Here is a 26,482-nt window from a genome sequence, read left to right on the forward strand (position 1 = left end):
TAACTACCCAAACTTTTTAGTGTTTTCACAAGTACAACATAAATAACAAAGGTGCTCATTTCAAAGACAGACAGGTTTCAAACAATGAGAGTAAGAATATATTCTTTCATATCAGGCAATAATAAACTTAGCCCAAGTAATTAATTATAACATCTAAAGTGCATTAAATGACTTCCTTAGGAATCTTCCTAAGGACCAAAGGTAGATACAAATGGCCTGTTTTAAATGGTAATATTACTCCACGTTCACAGACACTTAAAGGCAATCACTATTCAACACACAATTGTAGAATTACTGATTTTTAGTTCTCAGAGCTAGAGTTCCCTTTGTTTTTCCTCCCAGGCAAAGGAAAACTTGATTTGCTCTGGGGTTGGGAAAGTTTACTTGCTAATAAAGTGAATGGTTCAATCAGAGTTTTCCGATCGGTAACAGTCACCTCCCACAGTCTCACTTTCTCACTTTTTGCCCACTGCTGTGCCACTTCAGCGTCCACTTGTCTCTGCTCAGACAGGTCGATTTTGTTTCCTAATACAACAATTGCTACCTGAAAGAAGACGGATTGAAAAGATCATATTAGTACTTTGCCAACATCAGTTCCTAGACAAAATGGAGACATGAGGAAAACTGTCTCACTTAACAAACTGCTCATTAAACTGATTCTCCAGTGTGAGTGGATATTAGGATATCACCTTACTCCTTAATGCATTTTTGTTAAAAATGGAGCTGCTCAGCTGGGCGCAGTGGCTCACGCCTACAATCCCACACTTTGGGAGGTCCAGGCGGGCAGATCTCTTGAGGTCAGGACCACCCTGCAAACATGGTGAAACCCCATCTCTACTGAAAATAAATTATCTGGGCTTGGTGGTGTGTGCCTCTAGTTTCCTCTACTTGGGAGGCTGAGGCAGGAGAATCGCTTGAACCCAGGAGGCAGAGGTTGCAGTGAGCTGAGATGGTGCCACTGCACTCCAGCCTGGGTGACTGCACAAGACTCTGTCTCAAAAAAAGAAAAAATGCAGATGCTCTGTAGTTACTTTTTTAAAATACAGTTAGCAAACAAGTTACTCAGCTCAGGTATGAATGGAACATAGACTTGGGAAATTGGCATCTAGGATAAAGACGGTGGTTTCAATGTGTCTATTTCAGTTTGGCTATAACTTGATGTATGAGAGACTTGCAATATAGTACTTCAAAGTAAGAACTGGAGCTGTAGGAATTCTGTATCCATGAGAACAGGAATTTTTGTTGTGTTCACAGTATTCTCAGTACTAAAAAGGTGCCTGCTAAGTATCTGTTAAATGTATGGGGGGAAAAAAAGCATGGGCCAATAGGAACATTTTACACAAATGCTTCCCTATACATCAGGCACTACAGCTGACCAGAATATAGCAGTAAAGCTCAGGAAGGAGAAGAGAGACCCCAACCAGCTTTTCAGATAGTGACCACAAAGATTACACAGGATGCTGTGACAGTAGAGGGAGGGCAGCAAGAACTGTCAAAGCCCCTGTGAGGAGCAGCAGTTAACTCACCGGACCTTGGACCCACTGTCCTCTTCCTTCCTGTAAGTTGAGCTTGAGCTCCCTGTGCTCCAGGTAAGGCCATGCCTTGCTGGCAGGATGAAAGTGAGCCCAGAGCTCCAGTTTTCTTGGTAAACCTCATACTTCATCTCACCCTTCAAACCCTGTCATTCTTCCTCACTCAGATTTTCATCTTCATGTACATCCCCTGCTGTGACCTCCATCTCCCTCTCCTCCCAACTGCAGAGACTCATTCACTTTACCCCTCAGAATTCAGCAAGACCCACCCCCACTGCATCCTCCACCTCTGCTTTCAATGTTCCCTTCACCACCCTTCCCAGTTGCCTTGCAGTCCCGTTTCCCCTATCGCTCCCCTCCTACCACCATCACAAGGTCAGGGTAAGAGGTCCTCCTTGTCCCTCACTGCTGCCTCCAATGGTGTCCTTCCCTAAAACCCCTGCAGAAGGCTGATGCTCAGTCTGTTGTACCTAGTAAAGCCAAGCCTGTCCCGCTAGCTCCTCATCACAGACCTGGCTCATGGTCAACCCGCCCTCGAGGTTACTCGTCCTAATTCTTAGTGACTTCACTAGCCACGCAGATGCTGCTTCCAGTAACCTGGTCTCTCACTGACTTCTCCAATGGTCTCATCATCCTTACCTTAGACATTCACCACTCCCATGGTCACATCCTAGACCTGTTTTGTTTTTGTTTTTCTTTTTAAAGAGACAGGCTCTCTCTGTCACCCAGGGTGGAGTGCAATGGCTTGATCATAGCTGGTTGCAACCTTGAGCTTCTGGGCTCAAGCAATCCTGATCCTCCTCCTCAGCCTACAAAGCGTCTGGGACCACAGGTGTGCGCCATCATGCCCAGCTATTTTTTTAATTTTGAGATGGCGTCTTACTTTGTTGCTCAAGCTGATCTCAACCTCCTTGCCTCAAGCAGCTGTCCTGCCTCAGACCCTCTAAGTGCTGGGATTACAGGTGTGTGTGAACCACCACACCCAGCCTAGACCTTGACATTGTAACTGCTCTCCATTTCAATTCCAGGCATCCCACTCTGACTCCTGCCTTCCCAGTCATGCCTAATGCCCCCAGTGCAAGAATTCTAAACACCACAAGGACATAAAACCCACTGGCTCTACTACCTTCATCACTGTCCTTCCCCCCTACTCATGTCCTTCATTCCTCCTCACCCAGCTTAGACCAGTTTTATTCACTCCCTTGCCCCCACTATCCTACCATATTCACCTGGCAAAACCCCTCCTTTGTTAACTGTTAACCAGACTCGGTGCCTACACCATTTAGCTGAATAGCTGGAGAAAAGCATACAACCCTGCTGGCCCAGATCATGCCACTGATCTCAAATGGACGGGTGTTCTCCGGCAAATGTATTACATTTTATCCATTTACTCTGTAATGAGACCTCTCATACAATTTCCAGTATCTACTCTTTCTTCCCCACTTTCCTTTCAGCTGATATTGTTTCAGTAAGATATGCAATTAGAAGAGAATTTCCACATGCTTCCACCACCACATCTAACAACCTGCCATCTTCCAACGCCATTCACTCTGCCTTGAAACCCATCCTCTACCTGGACAAGGATGTCACTCCAACACTTAGTCCCCTCATCATCAGTTTTCTTCCACTAGCATAGAAACACAGTGTTACCTAAATAAACGGTCAGGCATGGTGGCTCACGCCTATAACCCTAGCACTTTGGGAGGCCGAGATGGGTGGATCACCTGAGGTCAGAAGTTCGAGACCAGCCTGGCCAACATGGTGAAACCCCATATCTACTAAAAATACAAAAATTAGACAGGCATTGTGGTGAGCACCTGTACTCCCAGTGACTCGGGAGGCTGAGGCAGGAGAATCGCTTGAACCCAGGAGGTGGAGGTTACTGTGACCGGAGAGCATGCCACTGCACTACAGCCTGGGCAACAGCTGAAAGACTCCATCTCAAAAAAAAAAAAAAAGGATGATACATCTATAGCCACACAATGAGCACTATACATCAGTTACCAAGGAAAAAAATGGGGAGTAGGTGTGATGGCTCACACCTGTAATCCCAACAGTGTGGGAGGCTGAGGAAGGAGGAGGGTTTGAGACCAGCAGTTCTAGACCAGCCTGAACATAGCAAGACCCTGTCTCTACAATTAAAAAAAAAAAGAAAAAAATCTGGGTACTGATATGGAAACAACTCCAAGATATGTTACATGAAAAATAGAAGGTACAGGATAGTATGCTACCTGGTGTTAGAAAGGGGAAAAAGGCTAGGCACGGTGGCTCATGCTCGTAATCCCAGCGCTTTGGGAGGCCAAGGCAGGAGGATCACTTGAATTCAGGAGTTGGAGATCAGCCCAGGCAACATAACAGGACCTTGTCTCTACCAAAAAAAAAAAAAAAAAAAAAATTAGGCAAGCATGGTGATGCACGCCTGTGGTCCCAGCTACTCAGGAGACCGAGGCAGGAGGTTACCAGAGCCCAGGAGTTCTAGGCTGCAAAGAGCTATGATCACGCCATAGCTCCCCAGTCTGGACAACAGAGTGAGACTCTTGTCTGAAATTAAGGGGAGAAGAAAAAAAAAAAGGAAAATATTTTTTAATGTATACTCCTATTTGCTTGTATTTATATAAGAAACTTTGGACAACTGCCCCAAAACTAGTAAAGGGGTAAAATATTTTAAAAAGCACACTTGATGTGCAGGATCTTGGTGGCCGAGGACAGCAGTGGGAACCAGACTGAACAGTCCTTTTCAGATAGGATTTTCATTTTTGAACCATGTGCAAACATTACCTATTCAATTTTTTAAAACCAAACATGAAAATATATAAATGAAGTCATATGTCATTTCTTTGACCCAAACCAGTGCCTTCTGATCTCACTAAAAGTGAAAGGCAAAGTGCCCTTATCACCCACAACACCTCCGAGCCCACTCTGGCTTCTCTGCCATTTCCTGAACATGGCAAGCAAATTCCAACCTCAGATCCTTGGCACTAGCTCTTCCCTCTACCTGGGGCACTCTTCCCTCTAGACAGCAGCTTTTCTCCCTCCTCCTTTACTTCCTTCAAATATCTGCTGAGTCACCCTACAGAAAATAGCACCCTCATTCCCCATTCTGCTTTTCCTCATAGCACTCTCTTTGTAATGTATTAAATATATTTATTTACCATCTCTCCCACTCCCAAAATGGAAGCTTTATGGGGATATGGACTGTTTTGTTCTCTACCGTATTCCCTGAACCTAGAACAACGCCTGCCACATAGTAGTTGCGCAGTAAGCATTCACTCAATTAATATAACTATGGGGGGATTGAAGCATATGAGGAAGGTACTATTACTCTCATTTTACAGATGAGGAAATTGAAGCAGAGAAGCCAAGATTTAAATATCTAGTACATGAGTGTTCATTGACCTTTCAACTTTTGTGGGGCAAAGAAGGGTCTCTGGAGGATACCCAAGTAAATAATTATAGCATTTGCCTTGCCTGTTTAGGTCAGACAGATGGGAAATAGTGGGTAGAGGAGCCTTCATGCCTTCTTACATCTTTTCTGTGGCCTACACAGGTCCATAGAAGAAAATAAATAAATAAATAAATAAAGACTGAGCTTTGTGAATACTGTATCTAGTTACAAAGTAGATTAATATTCTAAATATCAATAACCCAGATGTCCTACCACAAGTAAATGGTTAAAAAGAGTTTGGTACATACCATGGAACACTACTAAGCAAGAAAAAGAAATCAACTACCGATACATGCAGTGATTTGGATCAATCTCCAGAGGATTATGTGAGTGAAAAAAGCCAATCCCAAAAGATTACATATTGTATGCTTTTAAATCAGGGGTCCCCAGCCCCTAGGTCATCGCTGGTACCAGTCCAGGACCTGATAGAACCTAGGCTGCACAGCAGGAGGTGAGCAGCGAGCGAGTATTACCACCTGAGCTCCGCCTCCTGTCAGGTCAGCGGCAGCGTGACATTCTCACAGGAGCTTGTGAACTGCGCATGTGAGGGATCCAGGGTGCATGCTCCTTTTGAGAATCTAATGCCTGATGATCTGAGGAGGAACAGTTTCATCCCCAAACCACCCCCACTCCATCTGGGGAAGAACTGTCATCCACAAAACCGGTCCCTGGTGCCAAAAAAGTTGGGGACCACTGATTTCTATAACACTCTTGAAATGACACAATTATAGAAATGGAGACCAGATTAGTGGTTACCAAAGGTGAAGATGGGAGGGAAGTGGGGCAGCTAGAAAAGGGTAACATGAGGGATCTTTGTGGTGATGGAAATGTTCCATATCTTGACTGAATCAACACAAATATGCGGGTTATAATGTACCAGAGCTTTGAAGATGGTAGGTCTGGGGCAAACTGGGTAAGGGATCTCTCTGTGCTACTTCTTAAAATTGCATGTGACTCTATAATTGTCTCAAAATAAAAAGCTTAACAAAAATATATAAAAATCTAGGTTAAGAACATCTAGCCAGTACTTTTTGTTGTTGTTTGGTTTTTTCCTTCCATCTAGCCAGTATTGTTAACCCATATATTATCTGGTTCCCTAGACAATGAAGAGTCTGCCGTGTGAGGATCTGGAGAGAGAGTTGAGTTCCAGGCATGGAAACAAGCAACTGAGAAAGCTTAATAGGAGAACAAAACTACTATGTTGAAAAAAACAGAAAGTAGACCAGTGTCAGTGTCACTGGAGTATAGTGAGAGACGGATAGATGACAAAGACAAAATGAAAAGGATAGGCATGGGCCAGGTAATCTAAATCTTTACAGACCATTGTAAGGCGTAAGAACCTTATGTTTAAGTGGTATATGGGTAGAATCCAATAATTATTAGGTGTTTTTTTTTTTTGTAAGGCTGAAGACAAGAATCCTATGTATCCAAGGAGACAATAAAAAGCGCAAGGAAATCGCAATACCAAACAGCATGAAATGAATTATGTAGTACTTGAGATAAGAAGTCGTTAAAATGCAACTTGTACATGGTAACAAGCAAAAGGCAGAAAGTCAAATTCTGGTCCTGACTAAATTCAGTCAGTCCTGCATTTCTTGGGTTAAGAAAAAAATTGTAGACTGGGCACAGTGGCTCATGCCTATAATCCCAGCACTTTGGAAGGCTGAAGCCAGCAGAGCACTTGAGGTCAGGAGTTTGAGACCAGCCTGGCCAACATGGTGATACCCTGTCCTCACTAAAAATACCAAAATTATCTGGGCATGGTTGCACATGCCTGTAATCCCAGGTACCTGGGAGGCTGAGGAAGGAGAATCGCTTGAACCTGGGAGGCAAAGGCTGCAGTGAGCCAAGATCACACCATTGCACTTTGCACTCCTGCCTGAGCGACAGAGCGAGACTTCATCTCAAAAAAAAGAAAAAAAATTGTAAAGGTTTTACAGATATTAAGAATCTAATGATCTGAAAATAAACTACCCAAAAGTCTGTGCTATAATTTACATGGTATAATTCACATTTGGCATTTTTAACACATCCACTTGCCTCTTTTTTGTCTTTGAACTTATCGATTTCTTTCTTCAGAAGCTCCACCCTTTGAAAGGATTCAAGGTTATTCACACTGTACACAAGAACAAAGCCATCAGCAAATGAAAAATAATGTTTTGGCAGCTCCACGCCTTCCTGTAGACCTCTGGTGTCATAAAGATGTAACTGTTCTTTTACTCCTCGATCTGTTTCTACTGAAGCCATGTACACATCTTCCATTGTTTCACAATCTTCCATTCCTGGGATTAAGAAATGAAATTACTCTTTTTGGCCAAGCCGTGTCAATTGCTCAGTATTTTCTTGTCCTTTAGAAACCGGCTTTCTACGTTTCCTATTTACCACATGTAATAATCACATCTTACTTTTTTTTTTTTCTTTTAAACAGGGTCCTGCTCTGTTGCCCAGGCTGAAGTACAGTGGCTCGATCTTAGCTCACTGCAACCTCCACCTCCTGGACTCAAGGGATCCTCCCACCTCAGCCTCCCAAGTAGTCCCTCCTGGCTGGGACTACAGGTGCCACCATGCCCAGCTAACTTTTTGTAGAGACAGGGTTTCACCATGTTGCCCAGGCTAGTTTCAAACTCCTCGGCTCAAGCAATCCACCCACTTTGGCCTCCAAAAGTGCTGGGATCACAGGTATGAGGCACTGCACCTGGCCTAAACAAAATTATTTTTAAATATATTTCTTCTGTATAAAAACAAAAATTCCCTTCTTATGATCTTTTAAAAATGCATTTTACCACTTTGTTACATTTGTGCAAGTTTGTCTCTTCAACTAGTCTCTAAGTTTACTGAGTGAAAGGAACCATTCTGTGTACACAGCAAATACTCAATAAGCCCTTTTTGATAAAGGAATTAAAGGGAAAAGATTAACTTTCTGAATTTTAATACGTAGCAGAGAGACATCCGATAAGACAGGTAAGGTATAGTCCCAGTAACCACCTTCATATTTAAATATGAAGCCAGGCTTAGTGGCTCACACCTGTAATACCAGCACATTGGAAGGCCTAGGTGGGCAAATCACCTGAGGTCAGGAGTTTGAGATCAGCCTGGCCAACACGGCAAAACCTCGTTTCTGCTAAAAATATAAAAGTTCGCCAGACATGGTGGTAGGCACCTGTAATCCCAGCTACTCAGGAGGTTGAGGCAGGGAGAATTGCTTGAATCTGGAAGGTGGAGGTTGCAGTGAGCCAAGATCATGCCACTGTTCTCCAGCTTGGGCTGGAGTACACAGAAAGATTCATCTCAAAAAAAAATTATAATTAAAATTAATAAATATGAGATACATCCAGAGGTAAAATCACATGGATAACATCCTATACCCCCAATCATACATTATAGTTTTTAGAAAACCCTAGTTACAGTTTTCCTAAACAACCTAAACAGTGTAGAATGATTTGTTCCAGGTGCCCTACATGAAATGTCCATGAGCATTAGATTAAATAAAATCTCCATAAGTATTAGATTACAAGGAATAATCACATGATGATACACAGATGAGATCATGAGAAACCAAAAATTTACTTTCATCAATATAACTCATAAGGAATGTATTCAGTTTAGAAAGGTAAAATTGTTCATAAATTTGATTATGTATATATGTGTCTGTGTCATCCTGTCATAAATTAAGCCTTAAAGTAATTAAAGGTTATCTGTTAAGACACAAACCTATTGGGTTTTGATTACAAATTAATTTAAAAGCAAAAACTACCAAGCGTTTTGTCATGTGATGTTTTATCCACCAAAAAACCAGTCCAGTTATCCCTCCCCGACCTGCCTCTCCAAAAGGGGGTCTAAAGCTCAGACCTTTTGATATTTTGGTCCTCTAAAGATCAAATGAAGTCATGAGTCTTCCACCAGTTCTCTAGTTCTCCTCCCACTCCATGTTGCTGGGCAACTACCCATCTCGCACACCAAGGGAAGGCTTAAGGGTGCAATCTCTGGAGACGGTTAAATAGAGGTTATATGGACTGTGGGATAAGGGGTATGAGTTCCACAGTGAAAACGGGGCAATTAAGTGACATGCCTGCACACACACATACTGAATGCTGAAGTCCTCCGGCTCTCCCTTTCTGCTCCCAAAACACTGGCAGCCAGGTCTTTATTCCTATCCAGAGGAATCTGGAGAATCTGGCCAATGGAAAAGGAAACAATCCTAAATATACTGACATCTAGGGTTCCCCAGCAAATGCCCCTGCCAGATCACCTTAGCGGAGCTCCAAGTCATGAACCCTAGATGCTTAGACCTTCCAATCGGCTTTTTTTTTTTTCCCCTCGAGATGGAGTCTTGCTCTGTCGCCAGGCTGGAGTGCAGTAGCGCAATCTTGGCTCACTGCAACCTCCGCCTCCTGGGTTCAAGCTATTCTTTCACCTCAGCGTCCCGAATAGCTAAGACCACAGGCGTGTGACACCACGCCTGGCTAATTTTTGTATTTTTAGTAGAGATGGAGTTTCACCATGTTGGCCAGGATGGTCTCAATCTCTTGACCTCGTGATCCGCCCACCTCGGCCTCCAAAGTGCTGGGATTACAGGCGTGAGCCACCGCACCCGGCCTCCAATTGGCTTTTTAAGTCTTCATTATTTATTTTTGAGACAGGGTCTCATTTGTCATCTAGGTTGCAGTTCAGTGGGACAATCTCAGCTCACTGCAGCCTCCTTCCTGGAGTCAAGTGATGCTCCCACCTCAGTCCCCCAAGTAGGTGGGACTACAGGTGCACACCACCAAGCCCTACTAATTCTTGTATTTTTTTGTACAGAGGGGTTTCACCATCCCAGGCTGGTCTCAAACTTGTGAGCTCAAGGTATCTGCCTGCCTCGGCCTCCCAAAGTGCTAGGATTACAGGTGTGAGCCAACGCACTGGGCCTAGGTGTTCATTTTTAACTACGAACAGAAAATTCAAGGACTAGTCCAGAAGGTCCAGCATCCAAAAAGAGAGTTCCAGACAAAAAGAGCAGAGAACACAGAGGAAAGAAAACAACAACATAATAATTCAAAACTGAAGAACACGCATTTCCATGTAGAAGGGGCCCTTTAAGTGTCCACTACAGTAAGTGAAAACAGATTGGCCAGGCGTGGTGGCTCACGCCTGTAATACCAGCACTTTAGGGGGCCAAGGCAGGCAGATCACCCGAGGTCAGGAGTTTGAGACCATCCTGGGCAACAGAGTGAAACCACATCTCTACTAAAAACGCAAAAATTAGCTGGGCATGTTGACACACACCTGTAATCGTAGCTACTCAGGAGGCTGAGGTGGGAGAATTGCCTGGACCCAGGAGGCAGATGTTGCAGTGAGCTGAGATTGTGCCACCGTACTCCAACCTGGGCAGTAGAGTAAGACTCCATCATTTAAAAATAAAAATTAAAAAAAAGATCGATTATATGACACCATCATTGAAATTTCAGAACACTGGTGTCTTAGTTTATTTGTGCTTCTATAACAAAATACCACAGATTGGGTAACTTATAAACGGAAAATTTCTCTCTCACAGTTCTGGAGGCTGGAAGTCCAAGATCAAGGTACCGGTAGGTCTGGTGTCTTGTTACAGCCCAGTCTCCACTGCAAGATGGAGACTTGTTGCTGCATCCTTGGGAGGGGTCAAATGCTGTGTGGCAGGAGAGACAGAGGGCAAGAGAGCACTCCCTTCAACCTCAAGCCCTGGTATAAGGATGCTAATCTTTCAGGAGGGATTAGTCCTCAGAAGGTGAAGAGTGGAGCCCTCATGACTTAATCACCTCTTATAGGCCACACCGCTTAATGCTGTTGCAATGAGGATTAAGTTTCAATGTGAAGTTTGGAAGGGACACTATCCTTCAAACCATAGCAACTGGGAGCAAAGAACAGAGCCCAGAAAAGCTTCCACAAACAAAGCATTGAGAATCATAATGGCTCCCAGATTCCCAAAAGTAGCACTAGAAGAAGACAATGGAAGCTGGTAAAGTTAGAGACACACCTTCTGTGACTCAGCAATTTCCTTCCTAGATATGCATCCCAGAATTTATCATGTAATAGCCAGGATACATGTACAACAGTGTTCCAGAGTAGCATTATTTCCAATAGCTCCAAACTGGAAATAACCCAAATGTTCATCATCATGAACTATCTCTTCATCAAGACAGAAGAGACAGTGGTAGCTTTATACAACAGAATGGTACAGCAATGAAAAGTAAACAACCACAGCTACAGCAAAATGGAGGAATCTGAATTTTTTTTTTTTTTTTTTTTGCCTAACTAGAGATGGGGTCTCCTGATGCTTCCTAGGCTGGTCTCAAACTTTTGGGCTCAAGTGATCTTCCCACTTCAGCCTCCCAAAGTGTTAGGATTCCAGTGGTCAGCCACCATGCCTGGCCTGATGTAGCTTACAAATATAATGTTGAGTGAAAGAAGCCAGACGTGGATGAGTTTAATTCATATAAAATCCATAAGGCAAAAATAAACTATACCATTTAGTGATACATACATATGTGGCAATTAAAGATAAAGAGAATGATGAACCAAGTCAAGGGAAGGACTGAGCTGCCACTGAAGAGAGGAACGCAGGGAGCCACTGGCGTGTCCTCAACGCTGTACTTCTTGATCCATGTGGAGATTTTGTCAAGGTTTGTCTTATAATTATTGATTAAACCATACATGCAATGCTTTCAAAATTCTGAAAGGCTATTATTTTTGACCTGGAGCTCTAAACCCATCACAATTACAATTCAAACGTTAGTGTAAAATAAAGACAGTTTCAAACATGCAAAGCCTCAAAACATGTATCATGTATATTTTTTCAGAAAAGTATTTGAGGAGACCCTCCATAAAAATTAACATGTAATCAGGCTGGGTACGGTGGCTCACACCTGTAATCCCAGCACTTTGGGAGGCCAAAGTCAGCGGATTACCTGAGGTCAGGAGTTCGAGACCAGTCTGGCCAACGCGGTGAAACCCCATCTCTACTACAAATGCAAAAAATTAGCTGGGCGTAGTGGCGGGCGTCTGTAGTCCCAGCTACTCGGGAGGCTGAGGCAGGGAAATCGCTTGAATCTGGGAGGCAGAGGTTGCAGTGAGCCAAGATCACGCCACTGCACTCTGGACCAAGCGACAGAGTGAGACTCTGTCTCAAAAAAAAAAAAAAAAAAAAAAAAATTAACATGTAACCATAGAAAGAGGAAGAAACAGAACCTAACACAGATATGAAGTAAAGGAAATCCCAAGCACAATGAGTAAATATCTCGATTCAGAAACCCCAGGGTCACAACTATGTGCCAGGCAGTGGGCATTTTGAAGGCCATCATCAATGGATGTTCTGCTCCACTCTACAACCTATTCAACTCCAGAAAAGTACTAGAAAATGTGCTCCAACAAGAAAAAAAACAAGGTATAAACCATAAGAAGGTGACAAGAGATGGAGGAAACAGGAAATCAAAACCAGGGAGAGTCTAGGAGCAGTGGCTCACACCTGTAATCTCAGCACTTTGGGAGGCCGAGGTGGGCAGATTGCCTGAGGCCAGGAGGTCGAGACCAGCCTGGACAACATGGTGAAACCCATTTCTAGTAAAAATACAAAAATTAGCTGGGAGTGGTGGCGCATGCCTGTAATCCCAGCTACTCGGGAGGCTGAGGCAGGAGAATCGCTTGAACCTGGGAGGCAGAGGTTGCAGTGAGCTGAGATCACACCACTGCACTCCAGCCTGGGTGACAGAGCGAGACTCCATGTCAACAACAACAACAAAAACAGGGAGGAAACAAGGGGAGGTTCTATGATGATGGTGCCACGGTAGGTAAGAGAACACAGAGCTCCTTGAAGAACCTAGCCAAGAAAAAAATAGAATTAGCAAAACGTATAAACAAAACTAAAGAAATGACAAAGTAAATATGAGCCTCCATGAAAACAAAACAAAACAAAAAGAGTCGTAGTATACTATACTGCTCAGCTGAGAACACAGCTGACCCTTAACAGAGGTTTGAACTTCACATCATATGGGGATGTTCTTCCTCCTCTGCCACCCCTGAAGCAGCAAGACCAATCCTTCTCCTCCTCCTCCTTAGTCTACTCAACATAAAAACCATGAGGATGAAGACCTTTACGATGCACCACTTCCAGTTACTGAATAGTACATAGATTTTCTCTCATGTGTTTTTTGTTTGTTTGTTTTTGAGAGCGAGTCTTGCTTTGTCACCCAGGCTAGACTGCAGTGGTACAATCTCAGCTCACTACAACCTCCACCTCCTGGGTTCAAGCGATTCTCCTGTCTCAGCCTCACAAGGAGCTGGGATTACAGGCACGTGCCACGATACCCAGCTAATTTTTTTATTTTTAGTGGAGACAGGGTTTCACCATGTTGGCCTGGCTGGTCTTGAACTCCTGACTTCAAGTGTTACACCCACTTCAGCCTCCCATAGTGCAGGGATTATAGGCATGAGCCACCTCACCCGGCTTCTTATGATTTTAATAACATTTTATCTCTTACTTTAAGAGTACAGTATATAATACCCACAGCATACAAAAACATGGTAATCAACTGTTTCTGTTATCAGCTTTAAGGCTTTTGGTCAACAGTAAACTGTTAGTAAATTTCTAGGGAGTCAAAAATTGTATGCAGATTTTCAACTGACTGGGGGAGGTGTTAGTACCTCTTACCCCTGCACTGTTTAAGGGTCAACTGTACTGTATTTACATATGCCAGCAGCTCTCCAACTTGGTCTGAGATCTTGTGAGGTCTCTTTTCAGGGATCCACATGGGCAAAACTATATTGATAATAATATTAAGGCATCTGTCTTTTCCACTGTGTTGACATTTGTACTGATGGTGCAAAAGCAATGGCGGGTAAAACTGCCCATACCTTAGGGCAAATCAAGTCAATGGTACTAAGGATATAGTTGCCATTAGATTCTTTACCATCTTGTGCTCGTGGTTAAAAAAGAAATAGCCAGTTTTACTTAAGAATGTCCTTAATGAAGCAACAAAAATGACTAATTTTATTAAATCTCAAGCCCTGAGTATGTATCTTTTCAATATTCTATGGGATTAAATGGGAACTATGCATAAAGCATTTCTTTTTTTTTTTTTCCATGTATTTATCAACAAAAAATATTTAATGTAAATAGGATTGTAAGCAGCCTTACACAGATGAACACAGATCTGGCACAATGACCTAGAAAGCTATATTTTTAGTTTGGGGCAATAGCTAAAATTCAGAGTTCTTATATTTCATAATATTTTTCTTCCATAATCTACCAGCAAGAGGATGCTTGATGTTTTGTGGCAGCAGCAATTTTAAAATTAATTGATATATTTTCTAAGTGCCCTAATTTCTTTTATACAATTATATATTAAAAGCTGCAAGTTTATAAAAATCTTAGCTTGACAAATATGAGTTCTTTCTTTAAATGCTGAGGGCTGAAAAATGAAATTTAGTACATATGAACTCCTAGAAGCTATTTACCACTTTATTTTTTTATTTTTATTTTTCCCATTTATTTATTTTATTGCATTTTAGGTTTTGGGCATAAAGCATTTCTGTATACAATTATGGTAACTGTCTCGAGGAAAATCTCTTGTGTGTTTTGAATTGCAAGCTGAACTAGCTGTCATTTTTAAAAAGAAGGAATGACAGAAAAACTATGTATTTATGATATTTGACAAACATTTTCTCAAAAATAAAGGAAGTCTGTATCATTTCAAGGAAAATAACTATGGTAACAGTATTTGTTGTCAATAAAATTTGAGCTTTCAAGCAAAAATGAGAATTGTATCCATCATCATGAACTTGATAGCTTCCCAATACTGATGAAATTGGTAGTGATATTAACAAAAGTGATATGGGAGACCAAAATTTTCCAAATGACCAAGTCATGAAGCTAAAAAACTACGCTTGGGTAAAAGACCCATTTAAAGTGCAGGATCAATCAATGAGATTTTAATGTAGCAGAGTACCAAACGTTCACGAATATGATTACAGATTCTACACTGAAATAACTTTTAAATAACCATCACTTGTTGAATTTTAGTGAAATACCAAAGAAAAATATTCATAATTAACTGAAAAGGCTATTAAAGTATTCCTCCTACCTTTTCCAACTACACATCTGTGTGAGGCTAGATTTTCTTCATGTATTTCTTTTTTTTTTGAGACAGAGTTTTGCTCTTGTTGCCCAGGCTGGAATCATATGGCTCGATTTCAGCTCACTGCAGACTCTGCCTCCCAGGTTCAAGTGATTCTCCTGTCTCAGCCTCCTGAATAGGTGAGATTACAGGCACGCACCACCACACCCAGCTAATTTTTTTGTATTTTCAGTAGAGACAGAGTTTCTCCCTGTTGGTCAGGCTGGTCTCGAACTCCCAACCTCAGGTGATCTGCCCGCCTCAGCCTCCTAAAGTGCTGAGATTACAGATGTGAGCCACCACTCCTGGCCTTCTTCATATATTTCAACTGAAACACCACATCACAAAAGATTACAAAGGCAAGTATTAATAGACATGATAATTGCCTTCTATTAAGTTGGACATCAGAAGGATTTTCTAAAAAGTAAAGCAATGGCTAGGCGCAGTGGCTCACACCTGTAATTCCAGCACTTTGGGAGGCCGAAGTGGGCAGATTGTCTGAGCTCAGGAGTTCGAGACCAGCCTAGACAATACGGTGAAACACCACCTCTAGTGAAATACAAAAAAAAATTAGCGGGGCATAGTGGCATGCACCTGTAGTCCCAGCTACTCAGCAGGCTGAGGCAGGACAACTGCTTGAACCCAGAGGCAGAGGTTGCAGTGAGCTGAGATGACACCACTGCACTCCAGCCTGGGCAACAGAGTGAGACTGTGTCTCAAAAAAAAAAAAAAAAAAATCAATGCCAGCCTTCTCACTATTTTGAAAATATAATTTTTTTCATAAAGTTATTTTAGAATATGAGTTTATTAGCATCATTTAGGAAAAAAATAAGTAGTTTACAAATGTCTCCATTTTCCTTTTTTTGTCTTTTTTGAGACAAGGAGTCTAAGCTGGAGTGCGGTGGTACGATCATGGCTCACTGCAGCCTCAACCTCCCATGTGATTCTCCACCCCAGCATTTCAAGTAACTGGGACCACAGGCACATGCCACCATGCCCACCTGGCTAATTTCTGTCTTTTGGTTTGTTTTGTTTTTGTTTTTCGTGGAAATGAGGTCTCAGACTAGTCTCAAACTCCTGAGCCCAAGTGATCTTCCAACCTCAGTCTCCCAAACTGCTGAGATTACCAAAGTGTGAGCTAATGGCCAGGCGTAGTGGCTCATGCCTGTAATCCTAGCACCGTGGGAGGCTGAGGCAGGCGGATTACAAGGTCAGGAGTTCATGACCTGACTGGCCAACATGGTGAAACCCCTCCTCTACTAAAAAATACAAAAATTAGCTGGGCATGGTGGCTCATGCCTGTAATCCCAGCTGCTTGGGAGGCTGAGGTAGGAGAACTGTTTAAACCGGGACCTGGGAGGCAGAGGTGGCAGTGAGCTGAGATCGCACCACTGCACTCCAGTGTGGGCTACAGAGCGAAACTCCATCTCAAAAAAAAAAAGGGTGAACTACCACACCTGGCCACAGTTTTAATTTCTAATATGGTAAATGTTGAAAGATACGGCCCACATAAACAAAAACTGTTTGGGGTCCTCAGTAAGTTTTCACAGAGCAAAAGGATTCTGAAACCAAAAAATTTGTGAACTACTGACATAGGTATTATAATAAACACTAAATATAAATTTAACCACAATCATTAAATATTACTTTAAAAAGCTAAAAGAGAAGCAGAGCTGATCAAAATGGTTAACGAAAAACAAATGTGGGCCAGGGGTGGTGGGTTATGCCTCTAATTCCAGCACTTTGGGAGGCTGAGGCAGGCGGATCACTTGAGGGCAGGAGTTCAAGACCAGCCTGGCCAACATGGTGAAACTCCCTCTCTACTAAAAAAATAAAAGTTCAAAAAGTAATTGGCCAGGCACAGTGGCACACATCTGTAGTCCCAGCTACTCAGGAGGCTGAGGCAGGAGAATCAGTTGAATATGGGAGGCAGAGGTTGCAGTGAACCGAGACTGCACCACTGCACTCAAGCCTGAGACAGAGTAAGACTCTATCTCAGAAAAACAGAAATGTGCTTTAAGTTACTTGCCAGAAATAAATGCTTTGACAATCTCTATTTACTTATCTAACACAAATGTCATTTCCTTCTAACCAGAAATATCTATCTTCCTTACTGAACCATGACCTCCAGAGATGCTGTCTCACCTCTGTAACCCAAGGCCTGATCACAAGTATCATATAGCAAATATTAACTAACAATTATTTGACTCAGTGAATGAATAAATGAATGAGCTAGCCCAATTCACAAAATTAAGTCATACTCACCAAATGACTGTTTCTTCTATTTTTAAAAACCTACATACAGCAGCACTGGAAAGTCATGTTCATTTTTTTTTTTTTTGAGATGGAGTCTCACTCTGTCGCCCAGGCTGGAGTACAATGGTGTGATCTTGGCTCACTGCAACCTCCACCTCCCAGGTTCAAGTGATTCTCCTGCCTCAGCCTCCCAAGTAGCTGGGACTACAAGCACGCACCACCAAGCCTGGCTAATTTTTCGTATTTTTAGCAGAGACAGGGTTTCACCATGTCGGCCAGGATGGTCTCGATCTCTTGACCTCGTGATCCACCAGTCTCCACCTCCCAAAGTGTTAGGATTACAGGCGTGAGCCACCGTGCCCAGGCTACAATTTTCTTTTTTTAAATTGGAGACGGAGTCTCGCTCTGTAGCCCAGGCTGGAGTGCAGTGACACCATCTTGGCTCTCTGCAACCTCAGCCTCCCGGGTTCAAGCAATTCTCTTGCCTCAGCCTCCCAAGTAGCAGAATTATAAGCACCTGCTACCATGCCTGGCTAATGTTCATATTTTTAGTAGAGATGGGGTTTCACCATGTTGGCCAGGCTGGTCTTGAACTCCTGACCTCAGGTGATCCGCCTGCCAAGGCCTCCCAAAGTGCTGGGATTACAGGCCTGAGCTACCATGCCCAGTGGAAAGTCATGTTTTCTTAAATCAGTGATTCTATGACTCATACACCACCATTCATTATGTAAATACACAGAAAACCACATACATACAAAGGAATATATACCCATACTGGCCATTTCTTTTCTTTTTTTATTTACACGTTCTTCTGCCTTTTACCCCAGCCACTGACCATTTCTTTTCTTACCTGTCATAACTTACAGCAGGCACTCTTGAATTTCAATAATATCAAGACTTCTTCCCTCCTTTTTTCTTCCCTCTTAATATCTTCTGGTCCTTCTGGATTATACCTCCCCTTTTTTGTGCCATCGACCATTTTTAGTATACCATGACCAACAAAAGACCTCTGACAGCTCCCAGGACTTAGAGACAAACTAGAGGAACACAATCTTACCGATAGTATGGTTTCCATAAAGGAGCTGCTCCAAAATTGCAGTTTTCCCCACAGATAACAATCCACAAACCACAACCTTGCAGCCCTTTCCCATCTTCTCTCAGGATATCACTGTGGAGAGAACAGAAATTGCACACTGTTGAAATCAACCTGTTCCTTTTCTTTCAATATTTCAATTTAATATGTAACACATGCACAGGGGAAATTTTCAAATATAGAAAAGGAGATATAGAATAACGTACAGCCTTCCAAATCCCATTCCCCAGTCTCCCATTTGCTCCCTCAGAGCAATAAGCATTATCAGTTTCTTATGTATCTCACAGAGACAATGTAGATAAACGTAAGAATACAGGCCGGGTAAACTCACACCTGCAATCCCAGAATTTTGGGAGGCCAGGCAGGTCAAGAGTTCGGGACCAGCCTGGCCAACATGGTGAAACCCCATCTCTACTAAAAATATAAAAATTAGCTGGGCGTGGTGGCATGAGCCTATAATCCCAGCTCCTCAGTAAGCTGAGGCAGAAGAATTGCTTGAACCCAGGAGGTGGAGGTTGCAGTGAGCTGAGATTGCACTTCACTCCAGCCTGGATGAAAGAGCAAAACGCTGTCAAAAAAAAAAAAAAAAAAAAAAAAAGATTACATGGATATGAATACATCTTTGTTCAAAAAGAATAAATACATCTTATATTAAGAATATTTCAATACTGATTAAGCCTATAGGAATCCAACAGACTTTTAAATCCTTGAAAGAGACTGCCTACTCAATGTTTACCTGGAAAAATAAACATTTAAGTAAAAATTTAAGGAGGGTTGAAGATAAAATTTTTAGAGAATGGGCATGATGTTTTAAACAAACATTAATTAGTTTATGTCAGTCTTTTCTCAGGAGAGGAAGAAACTGGATTTTGGTAGTCACATGGGCTTTTTTTTTTTTTTTGAGACAGAGTCTAGCTCTGTCACTCAGGCTGAAGTGCAGTTGTAAGATCTCAGCTCACTGCAACCTCCACTTCCCGAATGCAAGCAATTCTCCTGCCTCAGTCTCCCAGGTAGCTGGGATTACAGGTACCCGCCACTATGCCCGGCTAAATTTTTATATTTTTAGCAGCGATGGTGTTTCACTTTGTTGGCCAGGATGGTCTCACCCCTGACCTCAAGTGATCCACCTGCCTTGGCCTCCCAACGTGCTGTGATCACAGACATGATCTACTGCACCTGGCTGTCACGTGGGCTTTCTTAGTCACACTTCTTTTTGAGGAAGAACAGACAACACTAGAAAAATTGCCCATGCACTTGAAACTGGAAAGAAAAGGAAAATTAATCTCTCCTAGCCTCTCAACTTATAACTAAGAAAGAACAAGGTTAGGCAACATTTCCTTCAATTTTCCTCAAGGCTGCTTTCCAGAACGCAAGGTACCAGAAGTCAAGGCAGAAAGTAAAAAGGATCATTAAATACAACAGAATAATTTGACAAAGAATTCAAATTTCTACATTCCTGTTTGCCATCTCCCACTACCTCCTTATTTCCCCCAATTTTCTACTTACTTAGAAATGAACATGTTATAAACCAGGCTAAAAGGGACACCACAACTCCTTGCAGTCAAAAACAACTCTAATGCTAGGCATGGTGGCTCACGCATGTAATCTCAGCACTTTGTGGAGTGATCCACTGGGTAGATCACTGTGGCCAGAAGTTTGAGACCAGCCTGGCCAGTGTGATGAAACCCCATCTCTACTAAAAATACAAAAAATAGCCAGGTGTAGTGGCAGGCGCCTCTAATCTCAGCTACTCGGAGGCTGAGGCAAGAGAATCGCTTGAACTGGGAGGTGGAGGTTGCAGTGAGCTGAGATCATGCCACTGCACTCCAACTTGAGGAATGAAAATGAAACTCCACCTCAAAATAAAAAATAAATGTAATTAAAAAAACAACTCTAACAATAAAGTTCATGGCCCAGTGCGGTGGCTCACGGCTGTAATCCCAGCACTTTGGGAGGCTGAGGTGGGCAGATAATTTGAGGTCAGGAGTTTAAGACCAGCCTGGCCAACATGGTGAAACCCTGTCTCTACTAAAAGTACAAGACATTAGCTAGTGTGGTGTTTGGCGCCTGTAATAATCCTAACTATTCGGGAGGCTGAGGCAGGAGGATCACTTGAACCTGGGAGGCGGAGGTTGCAGTGAGCTGAGATGGTACCACTGCACTCCAGCCTGGGCAACAATGAAACTCCATCTCAAGAAAAAAAAAAAAGTTTTAAATAAGCATTCTGACAAAAGGAATGCTGGGTATCTTTCTGCACTCATGTGCGCACTGGACTGTGAGAACAAAAACCCAACACAGCACACACATTTTTTTTTAAGAGATGGGGTCTGGCTATGTTGCCCAGGCTGGAGGCTATTCACAGGTATAATTACAATACACTACCACCTACAACTCTTGGGTTCAAGAGATCCTCCTCTGCTCACCACATCAGCTATACAAAAAAATATATATATATAAATATATATATTGTATATATATATTTTATATATATAATATATATAGTATATATTGTATATGTATATTGTGTATATATATTGTATATATAAATATATATTTATATATATATATAAATATATATATTGTATGTATATGTGTGTGTGTGTGTGTGTGTATATATATACATATATATATATATATATATATATATTTGGTTGTCTAGGCTGGAGTGCAGTGGTGCAGTCTTGGCTTACTACAACCTCCAACTCCCGAGTTCGAGCGATTCTCCTGTTTCAGCCTCCCAAGTAGCTGGGATTACAGATGCATACCACCATACCTGGCTAAGACTTGTATTTTTAGTAGAGACGGGGTTTCACCACATTGGCCAGGCTGGTCTCAAACTCCTAACCTCAAGTGATCCGCCTGCCTCAGCCTCTCAAAGTGCAGAATACATCTTAATGGTGATAGTCTAATAGTTACATTTGCATGCATCTGTGTTACACAGTAATACTGGCTGGTTTTGTGTTTTTTTTTTTTTTTTTTTTTTTTTTTTTTTACCAACACTGGAAACATTACGCCACAAATAAATTTCCTCAAGTCTTCTCTACTGTATTTTCTGTCTGTAATTTTTTAATGACCCAAAACACCTACCACACTAATCTCATATTAAAAATTTCACACTGCCATTTTTGAAGCACAGTAAAACACAGTATTTATTTTCAAAGTAGTACACTGCACTTTACCAACAGACAACTAGCCTTCACTTACGTGATACAACCATTTTTTCCTGGGTGGCATACTTCAGATTCTAAATCTTCCAAGAATATTTTTACCACTGGCTTCCATGAGAATCACTTCTCTTAGGGAACTTTCTTTTCTTTCTATATTTTCAACCTAACTGCAATAGAAAAATTCTCAGCCTTTATTTGTAAGTGCAGAGCATTATGTGACATTGCTCATCTATGGTATATTTCCTACGTCTGCAACAGCAGCCTATTTTAAATGGTTTTCTACAGATACCTGTGAATTTATGATTAATTTAATGTCACTTCATTTATCAAAGGACTCTCTTCTCTGCCTACTGTGATTTCTTTGTAAGTTATGATACCACTGAATCTTTCCTTAAAACGATTTTTTTTTTAAATAATAGTTAAAAGTTAAAGGAAACTGCCATGTAGGCACATGAGAAGAGTCTGAAGAAGAAATAAATCTAGAGTGTGGGAAAAATGACAGCACAGCACGATTCTGTCAGAAAAGGCTGCTGTGGAATCTAAATCCTAATTTTTCTATTGTTATTTCTATTTCTCTGAAAATATCTTACCCTCAGTGGAATTTCTAAATATCAATTTTTACTACTCTCCCTTTCCTGCTCAACTGAAAAATATGCACCTTAATCCACACATTATGCCAATCTTCAAAACACTCAAAAGAGGCTGAGTGCAGTGGCTCACGTCTGTAATCTCTACACTTTGGAAGGCCAAGGTGGGTTGGACTGCTGGAGCCAGGAGTTCGAGACTGGCCTGGGCACCACATCAGGACTCTGTCTCTTTGAATTTATATATATATATATAAACTCAAAAGGTCAGCAACAGACTGTAGCTGAGTGAAATAGGCAGCTATAAGGAAAAAAACACCCAGTGATTCACAGCAACAGACCCTCTGTAAAAAAGGGGCAAATATGAGTGCCGGGGCCTATAGCAAACTGGAAAAATCTGACACCAATAGAAACCTGAGAAATTCAGAAATTAAGTTTTCCAAAGTACCTTTGAAAGTAATTTTACTATATCTGCTATAAAAGTAGTACACTACAATTGCACTTTGTTCACTGGTTGATAATAGGATTAACAGACAAGGTTTGCTAAAAATTAAATATTGTTTTGTATTGTGTGTGTATATTAATAAATTGGGGAGTTCATTTTGATATTACCAAAGAAGTCTTCATCATGAGCAAATAGTAAAAGTAACTGAATAAAGGCAGCTCAAAACACTAGCTAAGGATTTTAATAATTTTTTGGAAAGAAAGGGAAGAGACAGGCTTCATTAAATATTTTACACTATCAAAAAGAAAACAAAGATGAAAAGATAAGTGTGATTAATCAAAGCATGGCTGAAATATTCTAGGTTCCTGGTTGCCTTCCAAATAGGAAACAATACTACATAAAGCAGATTAGTGACTTGCTACCATCAAAGTAAGAATTCTTTAAAAAATAATAAACATTTTGAATGACACATAGATAAAAATGCTTTATTTTCTGTATATGTAACTATGGTAGGAGCTCACATTACAAATAAGCGGTTCTCATGCTTATTTTCACATTTTCAAATAAAAACTACTAAAAGTGTGGCTCTTTAAGCACTTACAATTATTTCCTAATTCCCAAACACAATAAATGTACACCACTTCCTGAGAAATATAAAAAGGTGGTCATCTGCAGTGCCCTGAATGGGTACTGAATCGCATGAACCGATCCTGGGGTAACCAAGCCTCTTAATTAAATCTAGGTTTCAAGAATTTGAAAGGCTCTGCAGTACATGGATGACCTTTCGACTTCTTTCAACACTGTGATACTATGATATTAGAAATTGCTTGTCCATAGAATACAACCACAGTGAGGTGAACACAAAAAGCAGTAGTTACAGCTACTTGCCACATCCCTACCCTAAGAAACTAGGCAAAAAATTCCACCTGTGACCTATTAAACCTCATCTGATGTAAATTACTAAGAGAATATGCTTAATAGGCAAGAACCAGTGTAGTCTTAAATACATATTGCTTTACTTTCCAGGTCAATCAACAACGTTGCTAGACAATAAATACAATTTCCTCTCTCCAACTTGAGGCAAAAAAAAAAAAAAAAAAAAAAAACCACCAGAGAATATGTGGCCTCAACCATTCCTGTGAAATGCTTTGTCAACATCCTCTTTGAAGAGCCATCAGAAACAGCTCCCCAAAACTGTTAGTGCTTCTGTTCCTCTGTGTAAGTACGTCATTCTATTTTTATAAGTAAAACACAACTTTCTGATGCAACCAGAAAAACATAATACCAAAACACTGTTAACATCATAGGAGAGATGTTACAAATCTCTAAAAACACTGTCACATGGGGAAGCCACCTACACTGTGTACTTATGTCAACTTTATATATGGAGTGGAATACTTTTACTTATCCATATATTCAACAGGTTTTACACACAATATTGCACAAAATAACATGTAATATGCAGATTCTAGCTTACCATTCTTTCACTTACCAAACATTTACTGAGGGCCTACCATCATGCCAGGCATCGGGGCAAACTAGGGGGCAAACACGGAAATCATCCCTTGTCCTCTGGAATCTCAAAATCCATTGGAAACCCAAATCCAAATCTTGTAAAACTGCTAACTGAGCAACTACAAATTGAGAAACAAAACTGCAAGCCTGATTGATAAATCAGCAATGATTATTCACACTGCTAGAATCGTTTTTCCAAATGATCCATCCAACTTTATTTTTCATTATATTTTATTTTGCAGGACTACCCTCATAGGCAGTGTGCCTAGAGTAGCTCATTCAACTTTTTAGTCTGTCATTCTCACCTCTGAAATACATACAGGGCTGCACTGCTTACCATTTTTATCACTACTGAAGTGGGCCCAGTGAGGCACCACGTTCTCTCACCTGGTCTCTCAAAGACATCATAATCTCCCAAACCTGTGAATACGTTACTTTACATACTCGTGCAAGAATTTCACAGGTGTGATTAAGAACTTCCAAATGAAGACATTACTCTGAATTATCCAGGTGCGCCCACTGTAATCACAAGTGTCTTTACAAGAGAGACACAGGAGTGCTGGAGAGGGCAGAGGGTGTGATTTGAAGATGCTCTTCTGCTGGCTGTGAAGATGAAGGAAGCGGTCAGGAGTCAAGGAATTCAGGCAGGCTTCATAAGGTGGGAAAGCCAAGGAAATAAATGTATTCTCCCCTAGTACTTCCAGAAGGAACAGAGCCCTACTGATACCTTGATTTTCGCCTAGTAAGATTTACAGACCTAGTCTGATCTACAGACTTACAGACGGTAAATCTGTGTTATGAACCAAAAAAGTTTCTGCAATTTGTTACAGCAGCAATGGAAGACTAACAATCTCCTAAGCAGTTTCTCTGCTTCCATTGTTTTCTCTTTCCTTTCAGCATCAAAAGGAGCAATCCAAGTTACCTTTTAAAAATGTAAGCCATATGAGGTCATCCTTCTGCTCAAAATCTTCCAATGAAATCCAAAGTCCATGCAAAAAACTTCACCGCTCTGACGTCATTTCCCACTTTCCCCTACTGTGTTTTCCCGCGACACAGCTTCCCTGCTGTTCCTCTATTAATCTGCATGCTCCAGTCTTGGCACTTTTCCCTCTGCCTGAATCAGTCCCCGACTCTTACTGCCAGACTCTTATCCTTGAGGTCCTATCTTAAATGTTGCCTTCTCTAAAAGACTTCACTTGGACATTCCATCCCAAATGGCAACTCCCCCACCCCGTAACACTCCCTCATCACTTCCCTCTCTTTAGCGTTTTTCCGTAGCATTTCACCAAACCCAATACACAGCTAGCTTCTGCCTGTTGCCCGTTTCCAAGAAGGCCAAAATTTCTGCGTTTGCTGCGGCATCCCCAGCAGCTACGCCTGGCACGTATTAGACACTTAATAGATATTTGTTGAATCAATCAATGAACCAGATGGGGACTCTTAAAAAGGTAAGGCTGTGATTTAAAAATACAGAAAACTATGATGTAGGAAAAAAAAGATAATCAAAACTGCTACGACTAAGAGGTACGATCCTCTTAAACCTTCGCCACATTTGAACGCATAATCTGGAAGGAAATTAAAACCACATGACTATCAAAAATGAAAATATTCTGGAGACGCAAAATAAGCCAGTAACCCATTTCTCAATTAAAAAACGCAACGCAAAATGCCAGCATTTTCTCGGCGTTTCTTCCCTAAAACATTTACACCTGCCAAGGCCTATTTAGGTCTTGGCAAATACTTTGCTTTTCTGAAAAACTGTGGTTCTGATATTAGCAAATTTGGGACGAAATCCGTATGCAGAAAAAGCGCCCAGCCGCCCGCAATCCACCCACTCCGTGACCCTTTTTAGGACAAAATCCCTGGGAGCTGGGGCCTGCGGGAGCTTCACGCAGACTGGAGCCAAAGGGACGCAGTGAGCGCCCCCACCCGCGTTGCCCCCGGCCCCGTGAAGGCCTCCCTGGGGGGCTGGGGAAGCGTTGAGGGGTCTCAGCGCAGCACTGGGGCCCAGATTTCTCCGCCTGTCGTGCGGGGACAGGAGAGGGACAGAGCAGCTTGGAGAAACCCGCAGAGACTCCGCAGGGGGAGAGCCCGCGGTGCGTCAAACAAACCTGTTCTCTCCTGTGACCTCGAAGACAGCGGCTCCACCGCGACCCGCGGCCACCGGCTTTGGAGCCTGGAGCCCAACTTGCCTCCTCTCGCTGCGGGATCGTAGCCGACGCTCGCTTGCCGGCCGAAGGCTCGCAGCCAACTCTCTGACCCTTCGAGACGCCCAGGCAGCTCGGGTTCGAATCCTGCGGAGTAGGGGGCGGGAC

General features: G+C 42.0%; 1 protein-coding gene across 3 annotated transcripts; it reads right to left on the reverse strand.

Moving 5' to 3' along the window:
- On the reverse strand, positions 1-26,482 carry NKIRAS1 (NFKB inhibitor interacting Ras like 1). 3 transcript variants are annotated; one of them, XM_032267741.1, is made up of 5 exons: positions 26,279-26,445; positions 18,421-18,531; positions 9,063-9,150; positions 7,018-7,259; positions 72-544 (listed from the first exon to the last, which is right to left on the reverse strand). In XM_032267741.1, exons 2-5 carry the CDS (start codon positions 18,436-18,438, stop codon positions 302-304), a joined length of 591 nt encoding a protein of 196 aa, XP_032123632.1. In that variant the 5' UTR covers positions 18,439-18,531; positions 26,279-26,445; the 3' UTR covers positions 72-301. The 3 variants fall into 3 exon arrangements, with proteins under 3 accessions (XP_032123649.1, XP_032123639.1, XP_032123632.1); XM_032267758.1 differs by lacking the exon at positions 9,063-9,150 and having other exon boundaries at positions 1-544; positions 26,398-26,482; XM_032267748.1 differs by lacking the exon at positions 9,063-9,150 and having other exon boundaries at positions 1-544.

This window comes from Sapajus apella, unplaced genomic scaffold (assembly GCF_009761245.1).
Source record: "Sapajus apella isolate SASKATOON/1434 unplaced genomic scaffold, GSC_monkey_1.0 scaffold4, whole genome shotgun sequence".
NCBI classification, from domain to species: domain Eukaryota; kingdom Metazoa; phylum Chordata; class Mammalia; order Primates; family Cebidae; genus Sapajus; species Sapajus apella.